Source organism: Sciurus vulgaris (assembly GCF_902686455.1).
Source record: "Sciurus vulgaris genome assembly, chromosome: 2".
NCBI lineage: Eukaryota > Metazoa > Chordata > Mammalia > Rodentia > Sciuridae > Sciurus > Sciurus vulgaris.
In genome coordinates, this window is record NC_136462.1 from 110,349,532 (window position 1) to 110,373,420 (window position 23,889).

The following is a 23,889-nucleotide window of genomic DNA, read 5'->3' on the forward strand; positions in this document are numbered from 1 at the left end:
TCTAATGGACAGTCAGGGTTAACCACTGCTGTGGGATAGGCTGATGCCATTATGGGGTGCCAGAACCAAGATAGGATCTGTAGCGTCATCCTGTCTGTCCAGGGTAACTGCTTTCCAAGTCACCCCTCAAGGCTTTTTCCATGTGCATACTGGTGGGGAGGGACAGGGTAATTGATGTCCTTGGTGCTGTTTCCCCCAAGTAGTTGAAATTATTAAAAATTTTATTCTGGATAACTTGAAAGTGAAAATATATGGCAGACTCCCATATCCAAGGTAATCATAAGACTGAGATTTAAAATACCTGGATGTAACATTTCTCCACACCAACCCTCAAAGAATTAGAATGGAATTAGCTATTATTAGTGCTCTACACATCCTGGACCTAAATTAATATTTGGGGTTATTTTGAGAAGCAGATCTGCATCTTACCAACAGGGTTACCACTACCAAGGTAAATGACCATTTATTAGATAAGTCCTGAAATGCCAGAAAATAGTTATTTTACTATTAATAGATTTCAAAGGAATTACGAGAGCTGAAAAGATTTTTAAAACCGTTGAATTTCTATAGTAGAAGAAAGGCAAGGCTAGGACCTGGATATAGTTTGCCCAGTGTCCTATCACCTTGCAGTGGAGCTGGATCCAGAGCAGGGATCTTGGACCTTGGTCCCAGTCCTACCAGAAAAGGCACTGCATTCACATGAGCATGGCATTTAATTGTCTTCAGAATGGTCCTTGTAAACAGGAAAAATTTCCTACATTGTGAACTAAAATCCCCAATTCTAACCTTGCTTCCTAAAAAGCAAAGTGAACATTACCAGCAACCATTAGTGCTATTATGCAGTGTTATTTATGAGACATTGATTTTTCTCCTCTTTTTCAATTGAATTTACCTAAGGAAGGCACGTAGAATTTTTCCCCTCAAATCTTAAATAACTAGTATAAGATACAGAATTATATGCCATTTAGTATCTCTGAACAGATTAAAAGGCTTTTAAGGATATTGTTTAAGATGACTCAAGAGCTCTTTCAATTCAAGCCCAGAAAGGGGAATGTAACCAAAATGCGGGCCTCATTTTATGGTGCGACTTCTCTGGTCCCCTGGGTGTTTCTGTGCCGTGATTATGTCATGCTTTTGTCTGGCTTTGCAGGCATCTAGGGTATGGGTTCAGAACAAAGTGGATGAATCCAAACACGAAATCCATTCTCAAGTCGATGCTATTACAGCTGGAACGGCTTCAGTCGTTAACCTCACGGCTGGTAAGTCCCTGAACGATTTGTGGTGTATTGTGGTTTTGTGGGAAAAAAATGTATATATATATTCTTTGATTGAAACAACAGATTTTTGTATTGTGAGAAGGGAGTGTATTTTTAGGTACTTGGCCTGCTTTAAGTATTTTCTCCCAATCATCCAAGAGAAATGTAAGGAACATCTCATTCCTTTTTAACGCTATCATGCATCATCTTCACAAAGCACATGTGTAGCTCTCCTCATTGTTCATAAACATGCTGGATAGACTTCAAAGTCTGTGAGGCCAGTTTCTCCATTCTGGGACCTTACAGTCTGAAAATGATCTTGAAGGGACAAATCTATCATTCATGCCTTTGCCTATCTTGTCCAACAGCAGTCTCTTCTGGCATAGCAAGACTCCCAACCTGATGCTGTCAAGTGAGAGCAGGAGATACCGTGGCTTTACTCTGCAGTATCAGTGTTTGAGGAGCATAAGTGACCCCCTGAGCTACTGACAAAAGCCTAGCAGAAAGGGCCTTGAGATGCTGAGACCTCCTTTGGAATTTTAAAGTTGTCCATGCTCTGTATCCCAATCTATGAAGCCAGCAGGTGACAGGACCTTATTGAAGTCACCTTGGAGATAGGATGTGGTCCATTTCACTGTGCTCCTGTGAGCTATATGTCTGAATTCTACAGGATGATGGAGAATGAGCTCCTGCGGTTGTGTAATTTTGAAAATTCTCACCAGGACCACTTCTCAATCTTGCCATCTCTTGCCAATCTAGGCTGTCCTCATCCTTCACCACCCCACTTTGATTATAATGGTCCTTCTCTGTCCCAGGTGACCCTGCAGACACTGACTACACAGCTGTGGGATGTGCAATCACCACTATTTCTTCCAACCTGACGGAGATGTCCAAGGGTGTAAAGCTGTTGGCAGCCCTCATGGATGATGAGGTGGGCAGCGGGGAGGACTTGCTCCGAGCCGCAAGGACCCTTGCCGGGGCTGTGTCTGACTTGCTGAAAGCTGTGCAGCCTACTTCTGGAGAGGTGAGCTCCCAGAACCAGCACTCACTCAAATTCAGATGGGTAGCTGCATGCCCTGGAGACTGTGGGGCTCTGACTTCCTGAGCTATTACTTCCTCTGAATGGAGGATGTAACCACAGAGCAGCATTGGGAGTTGTTGAAATGGGTGCGGATACTTCTGTTCAGATTTTGGAATTGGTTGAGCTCTTAGTCTGAAGGCCTTCCCTACAAGGGTACCTAGTTAGATACAGCCCCAGAAACTTAACACACATGACTAGTACACATTTAAAGAGCCTACAAGTTTGTATACTAATTTCCATATAGCAATACCACCTTCTTACCAGCTGCATGAGGCTCCTTCATTGGACATTTCACATCCATCCACCTGTTGTTGGTGTGTGAGACTGGGTGTTTACTTTGCACAGATTGCACAAGAATATTTTTGTTTCCTATTTGGCCAATAGATTGAGATTCTTGTTGATATATAAAAGTTGCCAATCCTGTGTGATTCTTCTCTGCACTGCCCTGGCTGAAGATACTATTGAGGAAATGTATTTTTCATCCAACCAAAGTATGTTCTTTGTTCACAGCCTCGACAGACAGTTTTGACGGCTGCTGGAAGCATTGGACAGGCCAGTGGGGATCTTCTGAGACAGATCGGAGAGAATGAGACCGATGAGCGATTCCAAGTAAGATATGTGCAGCCTTACGATTTTAGAAAGGAGTCTAAGTGATGGTTTAGAACTGATGAGGGAGAATTTGATGGAAAACAGTTCCAATCTTTGAGCTATCAAGAGTAAGATCGGGAGGGATTATTTTGGAAGTGAGGTCTTTTGTGCTAATGGAAAAAAATGTTTTTAATAGAAAGGCTCATTACACATACATCATGCACCATCACATTATCACACTTACTTAGCCTTTCTGATTGTCAATTTTCTGAATATTCTTTAAATCCAAAAGTGGAGAAAATAGTCACTAATCCCTTGTATTTGCCACCTAACCTCTGCAGCTATCAACTCCTAGCCAGTCTCATTTTCTCTCTTCAAGGGCAGTTTCTTCTGGCATCATTCTTGAGTCCACGTGTAAGCATAAAAACATGCACACCCTGTACTCATGCATAACACACTGTAGGCTTTTCTTTGTATGCAGAGGTGGTTCTACTTCTTCTGTGTTTCATCTAAAACCACAAGTGTGGTGGAGAAGGCTTTTCTGTGACCCTTGTTATCCAGGGACATGCTGTTTGCCCTCCGGTGAACAGCTGTAGCCACTGTTTGCAGCTGACTTGATTCACTGCCAGCATGACTACACTGCAGCTCAGACAAGATCCCAGCTTGTCCCAACACACAGATTGGGTGCAGAGGCCAGCAGTTGGATGAATTGGGGCAAGATGAGCTCTCCTCATGCACATGTGGGCGGTATCCCTTACCCCTCTTCTTAAGTCTCTAATTTTGCAAGTAATACATAAAGCCACCCTAATTAAAATGTGTCAGTTCACACCCAGGCTCCCTTTACCAAATCTGTGCCAAGTTCACTGAGAATTTGGCAGAATTTCATTGGTCTTTTCTTTAAAATTTTTTCCAAATTATTAAATTTTAATATGTATGTGTATGTATTACATCATTAAAATTTTAATATACATGTATAAATTTTAGTATGTAACTGCAGTGAAATATTTAGGAAAAAAATCACAACAAATTTCAAACTTATCAGAAACAATATCCCAAATATCACCAAATTTAGAAAAGTAATGTCTGTCTTAGTCTGAAGGCCTTCAGACTACATTTTCCTATGTTTTTGACTGCATCCTCTCTTACTATGTCTTCATTTGGCAATGACTTGGTAATATTTTATAGAAAGAGAACAGAAAACTTTCTTCATTCAGCTGTGTCTAGCATTCCAATTTCTTTGTGGGCGACAGTTTTGCATGCCATGTTCCATAGAACCACCAAGTTTTATCACCTCAAGATTTGTCATATAGACTAAGATATGATCATATGTGTTGTGAGACATGAAACTTGCACCTTTATCCATAGATGTATTTGTGTCTTCTTCACTCTCCGCATACCTGTGATGCTGGAATCATAGGACTCACTTGTATCTTGGTACAATAAGATGTTCATTGTATGAACATTTGTGTCATGATGGAAGGAAGGTCCCCATTATCTCGTTGAAGTGGCCAGAAAGAGCTTCACTACAAATAGAATGCACTGCAGATTGTAAAAATACACCTCTCTAAACCCAAGTTGATTGTGTCCCCATTCTGACTGTTCTTCCAAATCCCCAGCAGTCCTTGCATGGGCCTTATGTTTATGAGCCCCAGAAGTTCTTTGTAGGCAGGTTTATCTACTTAGGAATTTGGTATATATTCAATTTAGCTGCTGGTTTACTGGGCTTATCTTGAAGTGCCCAATTTAATTTCCTTGAAAATATTATTATTCTCCCCCAAGTGTTAAGAACAGTTGAGCAGAAAGTCATGATTCTGCCTTAAGACAAAATTTCATGCATCCTTGTGTTTCCTAAACTTTGTCTCTTTGCCTTTGATAGATTGTTTCCATTGCATTCAAATGCAAACTCTGCTTCCTGATATTTGTTTCTATTTAGTCACAGCTAGGGAGGCAGGTTCAGGCTCAGGTTGACGCAGTGTTTCAGTTTGTATGAGGTCCCTAGTAAGGCCCATGGCAGGGAGGTGATCCTCGGCCTCTTCCAGTGGGGGTAGCCCCTGGATTACTCACATTCAATTTCTTACTCTATTTTTCAGAGTCTTAAGATTGTATCTCAGAGCTGTTCTTGGGTTCTAAGTGTACTGCATGTTCCCAGAGTTAACAAAGATTTATTTTACACAGGCTACATAATAGTGGTCTTGTTGAAAAGTTTGACAAAGGCTTTGTCAGCAACTGTAGCTGTAGTATCATGCTTTTTTTCTAACTATGTTGTTTTTGGACAAAATTAATAGGAACGGAATTTTTTTAAGTGATTTTAACAAAGCTCTTTAGAACAGTCACGATTCTACATGACCAATTGTGGTCCCCTTGTGAAAAGATGGATTCACAGCAAGTGAGAGAATACTGTGACCTGCTTTGGGAAGTTATGTTTAAAAATCTTCTTCATAATTTTTGATATTCAGGCTTTTTAACTGAGTTTTGAGATAGGTGTCTAAGAACTGTAACTTTGTGGGTCATCTTGGGAGCAATTCCTAGAAGTTGCATAGCAGACAATTGCCAATAAGCTCCCAAAGGAAGGTCAACTTTAAGCTTCATGAACTTCATTTTTTCCTTGGATATGTGGGACCATCACAGACCTGTGAAAGACTGATCTGAACTGTTCTTTTAAGACCACTTGGTTCAACTTCCCAAAACTAGCTTCCTTGGGCTTCAGATTTGCCTGGATGGCATATAGTCTCTGCTTTGTGTAAAATGGTGCAGACTGAACATGCTTTCCAATATATCTTCTCATAAAATATCTCATTGTAAAGACTCTGTGGGTGCCTTTTGCATTTAGAATCAAAAGTGCTTTTTATTATCTGATGAATTAATAAAGACTTCTGACCACATTTCCTCTGGGGGAAAAGCCTCGACATGTTTGCTCAAAATAAAAATGGCTCATATGTTTGAAAAACGCATTTCTAAATCAAATAAACTGCTTTCAGTATTAAAAGCAAAGAGGTAAATTAAATGTAGCAGTGGTTATTCTTCAGGTCAAACAGATGGGTGACAAATCTGGTTGGCCAAGTCAAAGAGTCTCCCTCTTGCCGACAGAATGGCTTTTCATTAAGTCAGGGCATAAACTCATCTTCAAAGTCTCAGAACTCCTTACATCTTGTATCAAGATCAGTCAGATCATCTTGTAACTAGTTTACTTGTGTGGGTTCTCTTTCCATTTTCCATAATAATTTAATCTCTGACCACAAGGTTACAGACGCTAAGAATGATTATGTTCAGAGCATTCCTTGGCTCTTGAGCTGTAGGTTTTTGTGCCAGCTATTTGTCTGTGCGTGTCCAACACTGCCCTCTGGAGGCAGAAATGTGTCTGACTATCCCATAATAACTTGGATCCTTGTGCAAACCAGAAATCCAAAAGATAAATTTTTAAACTACAATGAGGCATGATAACTTGGAGCCATGAATTATAACCTGCTTATAGCCCATGGTGTTTGTGGCATCTGGATATATTTTCAGTTTCTCCTGGTCTATCATCAATCATATATTCAAGAATCATATATTCAAGAATCATTTTTAAAACTAAATGTCAGATAAGTATGTAGATGTGAATCATTGATTGAAATAAAATCCTTTCCTCAGATTAACCTATTTTAGATTTAAACCTACATTACTTAATGGATATAGGAAGAGACTGTAATTGGGACACAAGTTTCTCCTTAATTACTTCTAGGAAAAAGTTAAGATTTCAAAAAACAAGTGAAAAGAAATTCTTAAGTTCTGAAAGAAAAGATCAAATTGATTTTTAATGAAATGTTTAGGTGGATGCCACATATTTTCAGACTGTGAAGTATCAATAGAAAAAAAAATAATGAATAGTCTTTGATTCCTGATTTTTAGGATGTTTTGATGAGTTTGGCTAAAGCTGTTGCCAATGCTGCTGCCATGTTGGTGCTGAAGGCCAAGAATGTTGCCCAGGTGGCTGAAGACACTGTCCTACAGAACAGGGTGATCGCTGCTGCTACTCAGTGTGCCCTTTCCACTTCTCAGCTTGTGGCATGTGCCAAGGTAAGCCAACTGGCACCCCCAACACTTCCTACCACATGTCACACGTTCTTACCTGTCTCCAGTTGTTTGGGGGAACAGGGGAAGGTTTGTCAAAATAGTGTGAGGCTTGGGGCCTGCTTCACGTGTCTTTTAAGTGTTGTGGTAGGATTTTAGTATAAACTGATGAGTCCATCATTTGTTCTTTTTTAGATTCTTCAAGCAGTTGGTCCTTTTCTCTAATCCATGTCTATATGCAAATTGCTCTGTCTCCCCTTTGAACTTCCCACTGCATCTTATTTACAGTGCATAGGAACAGTCTTTCGTTGTGTGGTATAGCATTCAGAATGGGTTCAGAAATAATCCACAGCTCTTTGGATGGTCCTTTCCATACTGCAGTATCTGAGTGAGGATGTGAATTGTTCTAGGCTGTATACACTCTGTGTTAGGCATCACATCATTAAAGTTCCCCAGCAATCCTACAAATTAAGTACCATTACCCCTCTTTTATTAATAAGGAACCTTAGTAAGGAACTTCTAGCCACAATCTAGAGTTGATCCCAGTGGTCTTCCTACTTGCCATGGCCACACTGATAGGATCCACAAATAGGTGACAGGATACTCCCCACCCTGGTCCTTAAAGCACCACAAGATAGAGATCCAGGTACCTCTGGAAAAATATAGTTCTTTTAGGTAGTCATCTATTGTCAGGCCAGAGGGCTCACTTCAGAGGATCCTAAGAAAAAGGAAGTATAATTCTAAGCATCAGAAATCTCTGTGAAAGTAGTAATAGGGTTTGTCATAAGTGACTAATGAGAATGTAAATTAGCAAGACACTAAAATCCCAAAATATAAAGTGAATATATATATACATATATATATGAATATATATACATATATATATGAATATATATATATACACATATGTGTGTGTGTGTGTGTGTGTGTGTGTGTGTGTGTGTGTGTAAAATAGACAACAGCAGTGAATTAGTTGATTCCCTGGTACTCAAAGAATTCAAGCCCAGGGCATAAAGGAACTCAAGGGAGGTGCTGGCCACACTATGGACCAGACATCATCTGCAGCATCCAAACCCCATTTATGTCTTGCTTCAGGTTGTGAGTCCCACCATCAGCTCCCCCGTATGCCAGGAGCAGCTGATTGAGGCAGGGAAACTCGTGGATCGTTCAGTGGAGAACTGCGTCCGAGCCTGCCAAGCAGCCACTGGTGACAGTGAGCTCCTGAAGCAAGTCAGCGCAGCAGCCAGCGTGGTCAGCCAGGCCCTGCATGATCTCCTGCAACATGTGCGGCAATTTGCCAGTCGAGGAGAGCCCATTGGCCGCTACGACCAGGCCACCGACACTATCATGTGTGTCACTGAGAGCATCTTCAGCTCCATGGGTGATGCTGGTAAGGCACCTGGCTGTTGGTGGATGGAGAGGTTTGGGGCTCCCTTATGGTGACAGTCATCCACAGGAAAGGTGAAAGCTACTGGGGTGACTAGCACAAGCAAGTTCTCACCAGCCTCAGTCTGAGGCTTCCTCACTGAGGCTCTGGAAAAGATAATAGGACTCCTGACATCCTCATTTATAGCCACAGTTATAGACTTGTGCAAAATCAACCAGGTTTATTATTTGGATTCATAGTAAACACCTTCTGCTTTTAAAATGCACATGTTGCATATGGTATGGTAAAGTCAGAGCAGTTACTGAAGGAAACAGGAACAAGGCATGGAATGTAGAATTGAGCTTACCTATAGGTCCCCAGAGAGACTCACTACAGGCCATGCAGGATCATGGGGAAAAAACAACAGGGTGGTCAGGAAGCAGAGAACAGGAGCAAGGGGAGAGCCCACACAGCAGCCTTTATTGGAGTATCCTGGGAGTGATGCAAGGCCAGGCAGAGCAAGCTGTTTGGTTTAAAGCAAGTGGGCATGCTCTAAGTCACAGAGATCATAGCCAGTTACCTTGTACCTGGCCCCAGGATGAACAAAACAGAGGAATATTGTCTTCTGGGTCTGAGGACTGGAGAGAGGAGGTTTAGCTCTGAATTGATTGCTTTACAAATGAGAAGCTGATCCTAGCAGAACACTTTGCTGTCTCTAAGAATTTACTAGTCCAGGGAGAGGCAGACTTTCTCCAAAAGAGAGGTTTTCTAAGATGTCAAAACATCATCTACAGTCAATTAAAAAAAAATGCAATATACCTTTTCAATCTTTAGTTGAAAAGTAAGTAGACTCAGCCCATCACTGTGTCCTCTAAATGCCCAGAATTGACACTTAGGAATTTGGATTTTCTTATATAAATTTGATTTATATAAAAATTTTTAAGGCATATGATATGATGTTAAAGATTCATATGTAGTAAACAAGTTACTAGAGTGGACAGATTATCATATTCATCACCTCACGGTTGTACACACACACGCACACACACAGGAACAGCTATGACCTACTAAATTAGAAAAACTCCTGACCTTCCCACAGTTGTGTATGTGAAGATGAAACCCTCTTCCTGTTTACATAAGCATAATTGTGTTACATATACTATTTTAAAACTTTTTATACTTAATATTTTTAAAAAATATATTTCATTTTTTATAGTTTTTTAAAATTATTTATTTTTTACAGACTGCATTTTGATTCATTGTACACAAATGGGGTACATCATTTCATTTCTATGGTTGTACATGATGTAGATTCATACCAGTCGTGTAATCATACATGTACCTAGGGTAATGATGTTTGTCTTTCATGTTGACCTGTCAATCTTTTAACGGCAACATAATATTCTATTATTGGAGGTCTCACAATTTACTTAACAAATCGTCTTTCATTGGACATTTAGCTGATATTCAAGTTAGTTTGTTGTGCTTTTACAAAATTAATACTATAATAAGCATTCTTGTAATTTACTAAGCATACCTAGTTTACTTTGAGGGGTGTGTATGTGGGATGAATTTCTGTCAGTAGAACTGCTGGATCAATAGGTACATCCTTTTTAAATTTTAAATGTGTTTATGAAATTTCTCTCCAAAAGGGATCCATAGTTGCAGCCTACCAGTAGTCTGGAAGAGATCTGTTTTCCTACCTCCTCCCCAGCATAGAGCAATACTTCAAATCAAAGGTTTTTTTTCTTTTTTAGAAAATTATAATCTATAACCTTCATAAATGATTGAACAAATAGGAAAGCACCATACAATTGGATTTTTTGTTATTCTTACAATTTGCTTTTTTTACATAAACTTTTTATTTTGGAATAATTCTAGATTTGAAAAAGTGTGGATGTATCAGAGAGAATCATACTTTCCTTTGCATTTCTCCCATTTCTAACATCTTCCCTAATGCATGACACATCTGTCAAAACTGAGAGATAAGCACTGGCACATTACTCTTAACTATAGCCAGTATTGGATTATGTCAGTTTTTTTACTAATGTCCTTTTCTGTCCTAGGATCCAATCCAGGACACCACACTGAATTTAATACATTTTTATGTTTATAAAAGCTTTGTTCTTACCCCTTAATATCACGTACTCCTGCATTCTTCCCAAATGAACTTGAGACAAGGAATAAGTCCTTTAATGAAGTAGTTTTATTTTTGATGTTGATTATTATACCCCTTCTACTTCCAAAAGGAAGCTGAAGTAGGCCTCAGTGAAATCACAGGCGCACGGTAAGACCCAATATTTGGAAACACAGAGTCCAAACCAATGCTGGTAAGAAAACTGTGAGCAAAGAGGATATTGATGCAGACACTTGGCCTAATACTTGAGCCTGACAATGTTCCTACTGGGAAGGACTAAACAGTAAAGAGTGGACTACATGATGTCATAATCATCTAGTCATAGGAAGAATGCAAATCCAAAATTTAGAAATAAATTTTACCTATGCTGATTTCTCACAGAGTTTATTATAGGAGCTTTTGTATAAGTGCCTCTCGAAGTGAGGTAAACAGTGTTTTCTAAATAACTATTTACTAAAAGTAAATCCATGTAATTTTGTTTCCTTCCCTCTCTTTATGAAGTGCTCCTCTTTTGGCTATGTGTCATGTTTATCCTTCATAGTACTGCCCTGGTAGCAACAGGGAATAGTTTCCATTCTGGCTCTACTTTGGGTCCATTGCTTAGGAGCAGAGTATGGAGATAGAGTTCCCTCCATCCTTCTTGCCACAGTAGAGATAAGACTGTACCAACCACTGAGCTTGTACCCACTTTGAAAGGCAGCCAAACAGCCTGCATCATCTGTCCCAACATCTAGGTGAGATGGTGCGCCAGGCTCGGGTCCTGGCCCAGGCCACTTCGGATCTTGTCAATGCTATGAGGTCAGATGCAGAGGCCGAAATTGATATGGAAAATTCAAAGAAGCTCCTGGCAGCAGCGAAGCTCTTGGCTGACTCCACTGCTCGAATGGTGGAAGCTGCAAAGGTATGATGTTGGATTTGTTGATTTGAAAAGCAAAGACTACTGTGTTAGGATATGAAGGTACCTGAAGGATGAAGGATTGCCAGTGGCATTCCTGTTTGTTTAAGACCTATGTGGGTTCATAACTTTTAACCTGGGTTAGGTGGTAAAGGAGAGTGTTGAATGTGGACAGAAATTTTTCAGGGGACAGGAGCTGACTAAACCACAGACAGCAAAATGCCCTGCTCAGTGAGGACTCTTTTTGCAATTGTTCTTCACTGCTGGTTCATTGCAAGTGATGGGTAATAGAAACTGGAGATTTTCAGCAGTGAATTCACCTACAACTGCTTTCTTTCTAGTCTCAATGTTACCTTCCCCTTCATGTCTTCTCAACTAAATTCTCATCAAGATTTTGCATAATAGAGTGTTTCCAACTTCACTGTGCTTCAAATCCCAGTAGCAACCTAAAATGTTATACAGGTCAAGTATCCTGTATCCAGAATTGTTGGGAACCAGAAGTATTTCAGATTTCAGAGTTTTGTTTTATTTCAGATTTTGGGATATTCTCATGAAGTTAGTTGTTGACCATCTTTTATCTGAAAATCTAAGATCTAACTTTTGAGCATCATGTTGACACTCCAAAAGTTTTAGATTTGGAAACCTTTTGAATTTCAGATTTTTGGATTAGAGATGTTCAACCTGTATATGGGTTTGAGTAAAGAGTTGGCTTTGAGCATTTTGACAGCCATGCTATAGCATAATGCTTCAAAAAGCCAGTAGTTCTTAACCAGAGATCTGTTTCAGAGCTCTTCATGAAATATTAAAATTCACATGCCTTACTCCCACCCCCAGAGATCCTGATTCATAAGATTACTGGTGCAACCGTGTGTGTGAAAGTTCTACAGGGTATCCTGTTCCGTACCTCTAAGTGAGAACTGTTTTAAATGGAAAAGGCTGTATTTCTGTATGCTTTCTTATTATGCATCTAGCACACAGCTCTTCTGGAATTAATAGAACATGCAAATAAGTATAGAAAAGAAAATAGAAATGACCTTCAACTTCCTGTCCCCAGAATAATGTTTTTAATGTATCTGTCTACATAGAAGGTTCATTACACGGTTCCACATCTTATCCTATCTCCCATCTTATCCTATCTTCCTGGCTCCATAGCTCAACTAAGTTTGTGAATTCACTTCAAATGTTTTGTGACATGCAGCAACCATGCACAGGACCTTTCTGGTCTGAATTTGTCATTGTGCCCCCTGAGGGACAGAGAGATCATGGAGTTAGCTCCAGGGAAGGGGAAGGAAAGACCTGGGGAGGAGCAGGGTTTGCACTTTCTTCTTTGTCTCTGTTCCCTGTTACAACCAAGAAGCTCTGCTTTTCACCACCCCTTTTAGCCAAAAGTTTATTAAGATTTTGTATAGTGGTTCATTATTTTTAATGTTTTACTACTTTTTCTCCTTCTAAGTATACAAGTAGTTATTTCAAGTAAGCCTCATTGTTTGCAAGAAATTATTTGCTAGAATGTAAAAATCTAGTCAGTCCCTTATTTTACATATTCTGAGAAAATTAAGGCTCAAAAAGATTAAACCTGATGTCATATAACCAGGACTGACATTCATTACTTGATGTGACTGCTCACCAAGCCAATTCTCTGAATTTACCAAGTCACATAAAACTTGTTCTTCTACTTATCTATGATTTTTTGATAATGTATTTTAAATAGGACAGTGTTGGTTTTGTAAATTCTTTGTACTTCAGTTAAAAGTCACTTTGTCTTCAAAGCAATATTTTAATACACTAAATTTTGTAGAAAGCTAAAGGACATTTGATGGTTAGACTTCTGAAGTATGTATTGAGTACACAGAAAAAAAATATTTTTTACAGTCAGTAGATTAAGATTTCAGGCCAAGATTGTCCCACCACATTCCATATACATCATCAAAAAAGTCACGCACCTATAATCCAGGCCGAGGCAGAAGGATCACAAGTTTAAGGGCTGGGAATGTGGCTCAGTGGTTAAGTGCCCCTGGGTTCAATCCCCAGTACAAAAAAAAAAAAAAAAAAAGGCATTGCAGAAGAAGGTGCAAAGCATCATTATAAAGTGCTAAAAAGTTTGTTTATAGCTACTCAAAATACAAAATTGGGCATCCGAGGAGTGACTTAAAAAATATCCTATGATCAGAATAAAATAAACTGAACTTCATAAACTTGCAAAAGAATACACAAGATGCCCAAACAATCATTTTACACATAACTACTAGAAACTCAAAATCGAGACAACTATAAGTGGTTAAAGTTAGTAGAAAATCCTATTCAAGAAAATGTCCAGAACAATTCTGTCACAGGTGTTAAAACCATTCCTTTCAGTAGGAATTACTATAATTTTTATGAATCGCTAAAAGATACCAGTTATGGTAACTTTGACAAATTAATCATTTGGAAAACTTAGACATTTCGCAAAATTGATTTTCAGTAAATCTTTGGGCTCCTCTCTGCTGTCTCTACCTACCTTGCAAGCAAGTATTATTATCCTAAAGTTGTGGGAAAAGACCTGTTGGTTTGTACATATCAAGCACTGGTCAGAAACATCCAGGTCTTGTGAGAAAAATCTTGATCACTGCATTTATCGTGGGTGGGAAAGGAAGGCTGCACATGCTCTAGGTCTTTGTGGAGTAAAAATGTATCCCCTCTGACATTATCTCTAGCCTTTTCCTGCTTCAGAATCCCACACATCTAAATAAAATCCATGCAGGTTCTGAGGACATGTCCAACTAAAGCAGTGTAGCAAAGGGTCATAGAACTAGCCGAGGGATGCATGGAGATGGGCTGGTGCAGCACTATCCTCCTGTTGTGCCAGCCTCAGGTGTTGTGTTCCTTTCCCTGATTCAGTCTGGTGGGGTACCAGATCTGCTGCTACGTTCTCCAACTCCAGCTGTCCAGCAGCATGATTTCTAGGCTTGGTTTTTAACAGTGTTTCCTTGCAGTCTTTTGGGGGGCACTCCCCTGTGACCCCTCTCCCCACACCACCCCAACACTTCCTCCATCAGACCATGTGTTTTTACTAGAATCTACCTTTAACATTTACCTATTCCACTGAATGTTTTAGCAGTGATGTGAAGATGTGTGTGTGTGTGTGTGCGTGTGATGACAATTAAAAATTAAAAATCTCCTTGAGAGAGGTAAGGAGAGGAGATATTTATCTGAACATCTTTTTGGTGAAAATTTTTAATTGATACATAATTATACATGTACATGTGGTATGGTGAGACATTTCAGTACATGTACACAATGTATAATGACCAGGTCAGGGTAATTGGTGTATCCATCACCTCAAACATATGTCATTTCTTTATGCTAGAAATGTGCAAAATCTTTTTTCCAGCTATTTTAAAATATAGAATTAACTTCATCAACCACAGCTGTCCTACTGTGCTATATAGAGCATTAGACATTATTCCTCCTATTCAATTGCACACTGGCACCTGAAACACACCCTCTGTCCATCCACCTGCTCTTTACACCCTTCCCAACCCTCAGTAACTACTGCTCTACTCTCTGCTTCTATGGGAGCAACTTTTTAACATTTGACACAATAGTATTTCAATTCAGTAAAAAGGGATTTAAGAAAAGTTAGTGATGCTGGCACAACTCTCCATCCTTCTGTAAGAAAATTACTGAGCCCTTTACCTTATATATAAGAATAAACCCCAGACTGAAGCAAAATGTATTCATTTCTATTTAAATTAATTTTTAGCTAATGAATAAACATAGGTTTTAATGAAGTAATGTGTGATATCTTAATGTCTTTAAAACCATGGTTTTCAGACAGGGTGATTTGTATGGATGACCAATACCTGATCTCCAGAGTTTAATTATTACCATTGGATACTGTTTAGCCATGCAGGTTTGATACATCCCCTGGTGAACATTTTGGGTTGGAAGGGAAGACATCCTAATCATAAAGTTACTGCTTAAAGCGTTTGACTTTTCATTCCAAATATTTTCTATTACTAGAAAAAGGAAAATTGGAAGCATGAATTCAGTGACTGTGTACTGCTGCCCCCTGGACCACTTAAAATCTTTATTTTCACATTTACAGGGAGCTGCAGCTAACCCAGAAAATGAAGACCAGCAGCAAAGGCTGAGAGAAGCTGCAGAAGGTCTCCGGGTAGCAACAAATGCTGCTGCCCAGAATGCAATCAAGAAAAAAATTGTCAACCGGCTGGAGGTTAGGAAAGAGACTGACTTCCTAGGATGCCATTTTAGATTGCAAAGATTTTTTTCTGATTTTTTTTTTTTTTTGTAGTTGTAGATGGACAGTATGTCTTTATTTTATTTATTTATTTTTATGCGGTGCTAAGGATTGAACCCAGTGCCTCACATGTGCTAGGCAAGTGCTCTGCCACTGAGCTACAGCCTCAGCCCCTAGATTGCAAAGATTTATTTGAAAACATAGTGAATCAACAAAAAGCAATACCCATATGAGAAAGCTAAATCAAGGTTAACACCCTTGTCAGATAGTGTAGGAATTTTAAAGTCATTGACACAATTTGAAAAATTGTTGTAGTTCATGGCTTCCAAAAGTTAAAATTCTTTCTCAGAAATAGAATTCAGACTTTTGTGGTTTGGTTTTTTTTTTTTTTTTTTTTTTTTTTTTTTCCCCCCCAGACCAAACTGTGATATTTTTCCCCCTGACATTAAAGGATGTACACATTTACTGGAACACATTTACTGGAAATGTTGATATTTTGTGTAGGCAATGACTTTTTTCAGGGCTTCCCATAGAAAATATGGACTTTGGAAGACTGGAGATGGGGAGGAGTTTTGGGTGGAGAGGGGTGAAAGAGTAAAACAAAATGTTTGTCATTTTTTTTTTTTTTTTTTTTTCAGAATATTCTGACAAGAGTTGAAATAGTTATTGGCAAAAACTATGTGGCAAAAACCAATCCTTTCAGGAATTTACACAGGAGACCCTTAAGAAAATGGGGTCTGGGTAGAGGCTGAGATCACGTCTCATAGGGAATCAATCCGTATATGATAAGGAGGAAGAAAGTTAGACTAGTGCTTGGAAGGAGAGGAGACAGTAAACTCCGTTTAGTTCCCCTTTGCCAGGGGTTTTCGAGCCCAGGCCTCCAGGTGCTCTGAGGAAAGTCCAGGCCCCTGTCTTTCTCTAAGCAGAGCAGATGTGCTTCTTGGAGAGATCTTTTGTTCTCTAGAGAGCTTACATTTAGTTCTGCTGCTCATCAGTGCCATCAGAGTCTTAGGATTGTCCTTGTCTTTTTTTTTTTTTTTATTATTTATTTATTTTTTTATTTTTTACAGACTGCATTTTGATTCATTGTACACAAATGGGGTACATCATTTCGTTTCTATGGTGGTACACAATGTAGATTCACACCATTCATGTAATCATACATGTACGTAGGGTAATGATGTCTGTCTCATTCCACCATTTTTCATACCGCCCCTCCAAACAAACATCATAACTTGAGCTTTCAGGCATGCCTGTCTTGATGCAGGGAGTACAAACCCAGGGCAGATAGTGGAATCATCAGTGGCTTTTCAAAGGCAGACTGTTCTTGGAGCTCAAAGACTTGGAAGTGGCAGGATATGCAGATGAATTTGCATTCATAAACCCAGCCAGACCTGTCTCACTCTGCTCTACAGGTTGCTGCTAAGCAGGCTGCAGCCGCAGCCACACAGACCATCGCAGCATCCCAGAATGCAGCTGCATCCAACAAGAACCCTGCGGCCCAGCAGCAGCTGGTCCAGAGCTGCAAGGTGAGGTGCCACCATAGGCGGCCCTAATAGCATTAGAACAGCAAGCGTCCCGGTAACCGAGTTAAGACAGGCCTTCCAGGCCTCTAATCCAGTTTGTTCAACTCCTTATTCCAGGTGTACCCACATCTGGTTTCTGTCCATTAAGTGGATGGGCTGTGTGTGGAGGGAGACTATAAATGCCCGCCCCCTCAAGTATTGTATTTCTTTTGTCTGCATTCTTTTCTTTTTGAGACTGAATCAAAGAGAGTCAAGGAGGAGACCATTTTAGGGCTCTGAAATAGTAATGAGGTGTTGATTTGCAGAGTGCCTCTCTCTAGGCGGGCCCTCACATTCAGCCTTTACTCATTGTGGCAGAGTTGATTTCCTGCTTTCTACTAATTCCACCTCCAGGGTTTATTTCATCCTGTCTGAGCTCCATGGCATTGTGCTTTTGTGCTTTCTTTTGTCACCCATTTGTCTCTTTTCTTCTGATACCTGGGCCTTGATGCTATGTTGAGACCAGCCTGATGCAAACACTTTGGTTCCCTTCTCTTTGGTCCCAGGGAGCTGACTCTCCCAGGACATCTCTGAGTGGTACCAGACACAAAATCCACTGGTAGAGTCACTGCCCACATGCAGGCAGGATGTCTGGCTGGAGTCTCCTGAAGGTGTGAGCAGTACAGGCTGTGTATTGAGGTTGTAAGAGCTAACTGCCCTCTCTTTCCTTACACCTGTAAAATAAGAATTTTCCTTCCTCTGTAAAATAAGGATTGAGGGGTGACACTGTTTCTACTTCAGAAGCCTTCTGTTCTTGATTTCTGTCCTCAACCCCCTGTTGGGGACCAGACATGCTCTAGGAGGAAGAGCCTGAGCAATGTACTAAGACCCTGGACTTACTGTACTTGGAACTGTGTGGAAGCAGAGGGGCTTGTTGAGAGTGAGGCTCCTATTGAGAGGGGGGTTCATTCCTGCTCTGGGCTCCATTCAGTGGCCAGCAGGGATGGGAAAATAGCCATTGCTCTTCTCAGGGAGCAGGTGCTGCTCACATCCAGGGACATGCCACAGGATGAGCCTTCTCTCTCCCTCTTTTACAAAGGCACTGAAGATGCTTGGTCTCTGCGTATCCTGCCAGGAAGTGGGAGGAGTGTTATTTGTCAGGTTCAGGTGGAGAAGGGAAAATGGACCAAATTACTGGAATTACCAGCCCTGGAAAGAGCCTGGGGAACTTTCCATGGAAATATTTTTTTTAACCTTTGCTGAAGCATGTTCTTGGAAAAGATCAGGCCAGGATGCTCTGGACACCTTTAGCAGCAATGATGGTCTGTGGTGCTGAGACCTCCAATGCCTGGCTCTTCAGAGGGAAGAGGTTATCTTCTTAGGAGAGCTTATCTCCTAAGGCCCTGGAGGAGAAAGTTACCATTTGATGGTCCTGATTTCCCAGTGCTGCTCTTCTCTTCTTTGCTCTGTACTTTGAGCTTTCCAGGTTGAGAAATAAGAACTGCCTAGAACAGAAAGAGGAGCCATGACTACATTAAAGCTGTAGCACAGAACGCATGCCTGCAAAATAAAGGCCAGAGCACTTAAAGGTGCTGGTAACTAAGAATTTCTTGTACTTTCTTCTCATCATGGGACCGTAAGACTTCAGTTTAATTACCGGTGAATCATGTCATTTCTTTAATTCTAATTCTGCAACCCTAATGACCAGGTGGCTTGTGTTGCAACTAGGGAAATTCTTTTAATGCTTCATTATGGAGAATCATTTCTGCCAAATGTGTCAAGACCTTTGAGACAACAGGGGAGAGTGTGTATGGGAAAAGAGAACCCAGAGAATGGGACTCACAGTTGGTGAAGACTCAGCGGGCTAAAAAGTGCTATGTGAACTCAAGGCTTGAGACTGGCCTCCCCTGGGAGTGGGTAGCACATTCAGAAAAAAACCACTGGGTCACTTTCCACCCTCTCTTGATAGTTCTACCATGCCAGCTGTGCTTAGTCTCTATCTCCTTGCTTCCTATAGGCAGTGGCTGATCACATCCCTCAGCTGGTGCAGGGGGTGAGAGGGAGCCAGGCTCAAGCAGAAGACCTCAGTGCCCAGCTAGCACTCATCATCTCCAGCCAGAACTTCCTCCAGGTAACTTTGGGGTCACCTTGGTTTCACTTAGAGCCCCCAGTGGGGAGAAGTGCCTAATACTGTCACTCCTGGACTAGGAAAACACAAGTGGTGAGCTTCTCCAAAGATGGGATTGACTGCTCTTCATGGCATTTTGAGAGCTGGTCAGGATTTGCAGCCCTTATGGGGTAAGGGATAGAGCCATTTTAAGGAAAATTGAATGAAGTGAGAATGTTCAGTAATGGGAAAACTCCCTATTACATGCTGCTTATGTTCACATCTCTCCACTTTATCAGCACTTTCTCTCTACTCATATCTCAAACAGCTGATACGATGAGGCAGTTCAACTCCTCATCCCTTTGGAGTTCGACACACTTGTAGGACCAGAGTGATCCACCCAGTGGGTGATTTTTCCAAGTGCTGTAACCCCAACAAGGAGAGGCAGAACATAAACTTTTTATCTATTTCTTCATGGTTAACTGCACAGACACAGAGGTGTGTGTGTGCGTGTGTGTGCATGTGTGTGTGTGTGTACATGTGTGTGTACATGGATCTATATGAAAATGTTTATATTTTAAATTGTAATTCATTGTATATACACCCTTTGTGTTTTTCATGTAACACACAAGCATTTTTTTTTAACAATCTTCTGTCATATGCATATTCTATGTTTAACTGTTCTCACATGGTTGGACATACAGATTTTTAACCTTTTGCCTTCATAAACAACCTGTAATGCTATCCTATTTCTGTGCTCAAATTTGTGTTTCCCTTTTCAGTTCCCTCCTGAGGGAAATACCTAGAAATAGTTTTTCAAGTAACTTATTTAGTTTTTTAGAACATTGGGACTTATACTTGCACAAACTATTTGTCTCTCCATTAGAGATCCTGGGGCCAGCTGTGTGTGGTCCCCACCCCACTGCTGGCAGGATTATGGGCTGTTGTGATAGAGCAGTGTAGATGTGTTCCTGGTTCCACTCTCTCTGCCCTTGTTTTTTCTCTTTCTTTTGTTCTTTTAACATTGCTCTCATAGACACTTAGGTCTTTATGAGAAAAAGGCAAGGTTAAAATAAATAGAAATATCATTGACAGATGAAAAAGTTTATACATTTTAAACATTCTTCATATATTGTAAAATTACCCCTCCAGAAGATTGACCAAATCTAAATTTGCAACTAATGCTATATGAATCAGACTTTTTAATACATCTTTTAGAAGATGGAGAGTTAAGCCCTTGAAAAACATGTTTTTGCCAGTTTTTTCTACAGAATTCTTTTTGCTTTTGCATGACTTTTGTTTTTACATTGTTAAACGTTTTTTCATATGCTTCAGTTATTTGTTTTGTGTGAAAGTGTTCATGCTTTTTGTAGACTCCTGGTTTCTCTTGTAAATTCTCAATAATTAAAGACTTTAAATCAAAGAGTTAAGGAATCTTAGAAATATGAGCTTTTGTCCTTAATACTTATAAGGTGGAACTTAGATTGTTACAACATGTTAAAGAGAAGCCTTAAAATCCTTAAAGGTATGCATAGTTTTTGATTCAGAAATTCTTTAAAAATTTATGCGAAGTAAATTGTAAATGTATACAAAGATTTAGCTGGAAAGACATTTATTATGCCATTATGTATTATTTTGGGAGAAAATAGAACATGCCTAAAGCAGGGATTGAGAAATATTAACAGGTGTGTATAACGGAATACTACATAGCTAATGAAAAGGTAAAATATCTGAATTGAGATTTTAAAGTAGAACAAATAACATGATCTTATTTTGGAAACATGTATATGCACACAGATTTCCATGCATGGTAAAATTATTTTGGTTTATGAATGTGAGGTTATTTTATTTGCTTAATCTTACTTCATTTTCTAAATAGTCTATTGGGTATATTTGAAACTCAGAATAAAGAGTTATTCCAAGAAAACTGTTTGATAAGGAACTCTTTGCAGTCAGTTTTAAATGAGAATTTCAAGCAACTCTCCTAATTTTGCCTTCCCCTGCCACCTCCCCCCACAACACATGCATTTTTTTTGTTGTTGTTAAAGTTCCTGGAGTATCTGATTAGGCATGGCAGTTTGTAGAGAGGGGCAGGGAAGTAGCTGTGTTTAATGTTCTTTTTAGGGTGAAGTATGTTCTGGCTGCCATGGAGGCTCTGCCAGGGGGTCTGCACCCCTTGCCACCCAGGTGATGTCTTACTTTCTGCTCATTTCTCCACAGCCTGGAAGCAAGATGGTGTCCTCTGCCAAGGCTGCAGTGCCCACTGTGAGTGACCAGGCTGCAGCCATGCAGCTGAGCCAGTGTGCCAAGAACCTAGCAACCAGCTTGGCTGAACTGCGCACCGCCTCACAGAAGGCAAGTGGGCTCTGCACAGCAGTCAGCTGGTCAGAAGTGAGGCTTTTGGTTCCTTACTGCTGGAGGGGCATGCTGCTGCCCAGGGCCTGAGCGCAGCTAGACATTACTATGTATGATCTGGTACTTAAATTGTTACACCTTTTCTAAGAGGTTTTATAACATCTTGCTTGGGAGAACTGCCCATTCCATTTGTAAGAGCATTAAAGGTATCCTGTGGGTTGGCTTTCACTCTACATTTAGACTATCTCCCAGACTTAGTTATCATCTTCCAGTTACAGATGACTTTTGTTGAACTATTTTAAGTCTCATGCTTTTCCTCCTCCTTCCTGTCTTACAGGAAACTTACAGTCATCAATGTCTTGGTGCCAGGTATATTGTGGGCCAAATTAAGTGTATCTAGTCAGCTTTCTGCTACTATGGCAAAATACCTGAAAGAATCAACTTAAAAAGAGGAAAGGCTTATTTTAACTCACAGTTTTGATTTCAGTCCATAGTTACTTACCCTGTCACTTCAGGATTGTGTCAATGCAGTATGTTCTGGCAGAAGTATATGGCAAAGGAATCCTAGGAAGTGAGAGAAAGAGACAGGAACATACCAAGATCCCAAGATCCCCTTCAGAGGCATGTACCCCATTACCCAACTTCCTTCCATTAAGCCTCACTTCCTAAAAGTTCCAACACCTCTGTGTTAGTCAACTTTTTTTGTCATTGTGACCAAAATACCTGATGAGGACAACCTAGAAGAGACAAAGTTTATTCTGATTCATGGTTTCGGAGATTGAGTCCAGGTGGAATGACTCCATTGCTGTGGCCCCGATGTGAGGCAGAACAGCATGGTGGAAGGGCATGGTGAAGGAGTGCTGCTATCCATGGTGACCAAGAAGCAGAGAGCAGGGGGAAGGGACCACAGGGAAGTTCCAGGGCATGCCCCAAGCCATGACCCATCTGCCTACAGTTACCACCCAGTCAGTCTGTTCAAACTAGGGTGGACTGATGAGGCGACAGCTCACATAAGCCAATCATTCCACCTCTGAATATTCCTGCATTGACACAGGAGATTTTGGGGGATACCTCATATGTAAACCATAACAACCTCCTGAAGTGTCATGTGATGGCTACCCCACTTTCAACACATAGTCTTTAGGGGGACATTTCAGATGCAGACCATGGCAATAAATAATCATCTCTTCTACATGTCATTTTATGACCTTAATAAATTATTTAGGCAAAAAATTTGAGGGGGGGGGGGGAGTCATCTTTACTCTCCTTTTACCCTAAAAGGTTTTCTCATCTTACATGGAAGCTCACCACTCAACAAGGGTCTCAGTTAAACAGAATTTGGAACTAAATAAATTTCAGTCTCTAAAACTTATTAGTTACCAAAGGACCTCTTTACTGCTCTGATGTGGTATTTAACATGAAGTTATAGCATGATTTCATTTTTCCTCATTGGAGTAATCCCTTTATAGAAACAAGCAGCCTCATAAATTGGTAAGGGAAGAAGGTCAGAGCTGACTTGAATGCTTAATATGAGCAGCACACTACATTGAAAAAGAAAAATATCCAGAGCTTTAGGCTACAACCAACAAAAAAAGTATTTTGAGCTATATTATCAGAGAGGTTCTAGATAATCCACACAGAATCACCTGGGGGTGCTTCTTAGAATGCAAGCTGCCTCTGAGCAACCAAGTCAGAATCTTGGACTGTAGACCTGAACATCTGCATTTTAATATGTTTCCTCAGTGGGTCTAAGACACACCAACATCCAACAGCTACTCAGGAACAGCAAGTTACAAAGGGTGATCTTAAGTAAGATTGTCCACTGGGTCACTGGGTACAGAAAGATACTGAGGATGGATGGATGGATAGATGGATGGATGAATGGATAGAGAGATAGAGAGATAGATAGAAAGAATAATGTTCAAGAGTGCAGGCTGTGGAATGAGACTGCCTACATTCAAATTCTGACCCTGTCATCAACTTACTTTTGTGACTTAGGCAAGTTAGTTAACCTATCTGTCCCTCAGTTTCCTCACCTTACAGTACTGACATGTAGAAATCAATTAATCAGTATTTGCTGTTACTATTGTTACTATTATCTAAAAAAGAAATTATGATTTACCAGTATTTCATGTACTGAATAATGACCACGTGTGTGTGTAATTACCTGTGTGTTGGGGCATGCAGTCGCAGCATTTGACAGTCAATGTCCTAAATAATTAAGAGAATAAAATCATTTTCTTCAAACAAATAGCTAAGGGAAAAAAACTTTTATAATCTTTTTATGGAAAGATAATGATTTAAAATAT

At 40.1% G+C, this 23,889-nt stretch overlaps 1 protein-coding gene across 1 annotated transcript in view; it reads left to right on the top strand.

The window, feature by feature from the left end:
- The window catches only part of TLN2 (talin 2), a 419,729-nt gene that overhangs the window by 287,931 nt on the left and 107,909 nt on the right, over nucleotides 1–23,889 (top strand). Inside the window, exons 18-27 of the mRNA XM_079125623.1 lie at nucleotides 1,151–1,259; nucleotides 2,072–2,280; nucleotides 2,848–2,946; nucleotides 6,814–6,981; nucleotides 8,071–8,365; nucleotides 11,213–11,379; nucleotides 15,461–15,589; nucleotides 17,029–17,142; nucleotides 19,136–19,249; nucleotides 21,446–21,580. Coding sequence (XP_078981749.1) covers nucleotides 1,151–1,259; nucleotides 2,072–2,280; nucleotides 2,848–2,946; nucleotides 6,814–6,981; nucleotides 8,071–8,365; nucleotides 11,213–11,379; nucleotides 15,461–15,589; nucleotides 17,029–17,142; nucleotides 19,136–19,249; nucleotides 21,446–21,580 — 1,539 coding nt within the window. The remainder of the gene's footprint in view (nucleotides 1–1,150; nucleotides 1,260–2,071; nucleotides 2,281–2,847; nucleotides 2,947–6,813; nucleotides 6,982–8,070; nucleotides 8,366–11,212; nucleotides 11,380–15,460; nucleotides 15,590–17,028; nucleotides 17,143–19,135; nucleotides 19,250–21,445; nucleotides 21,581–23,889) is intronic.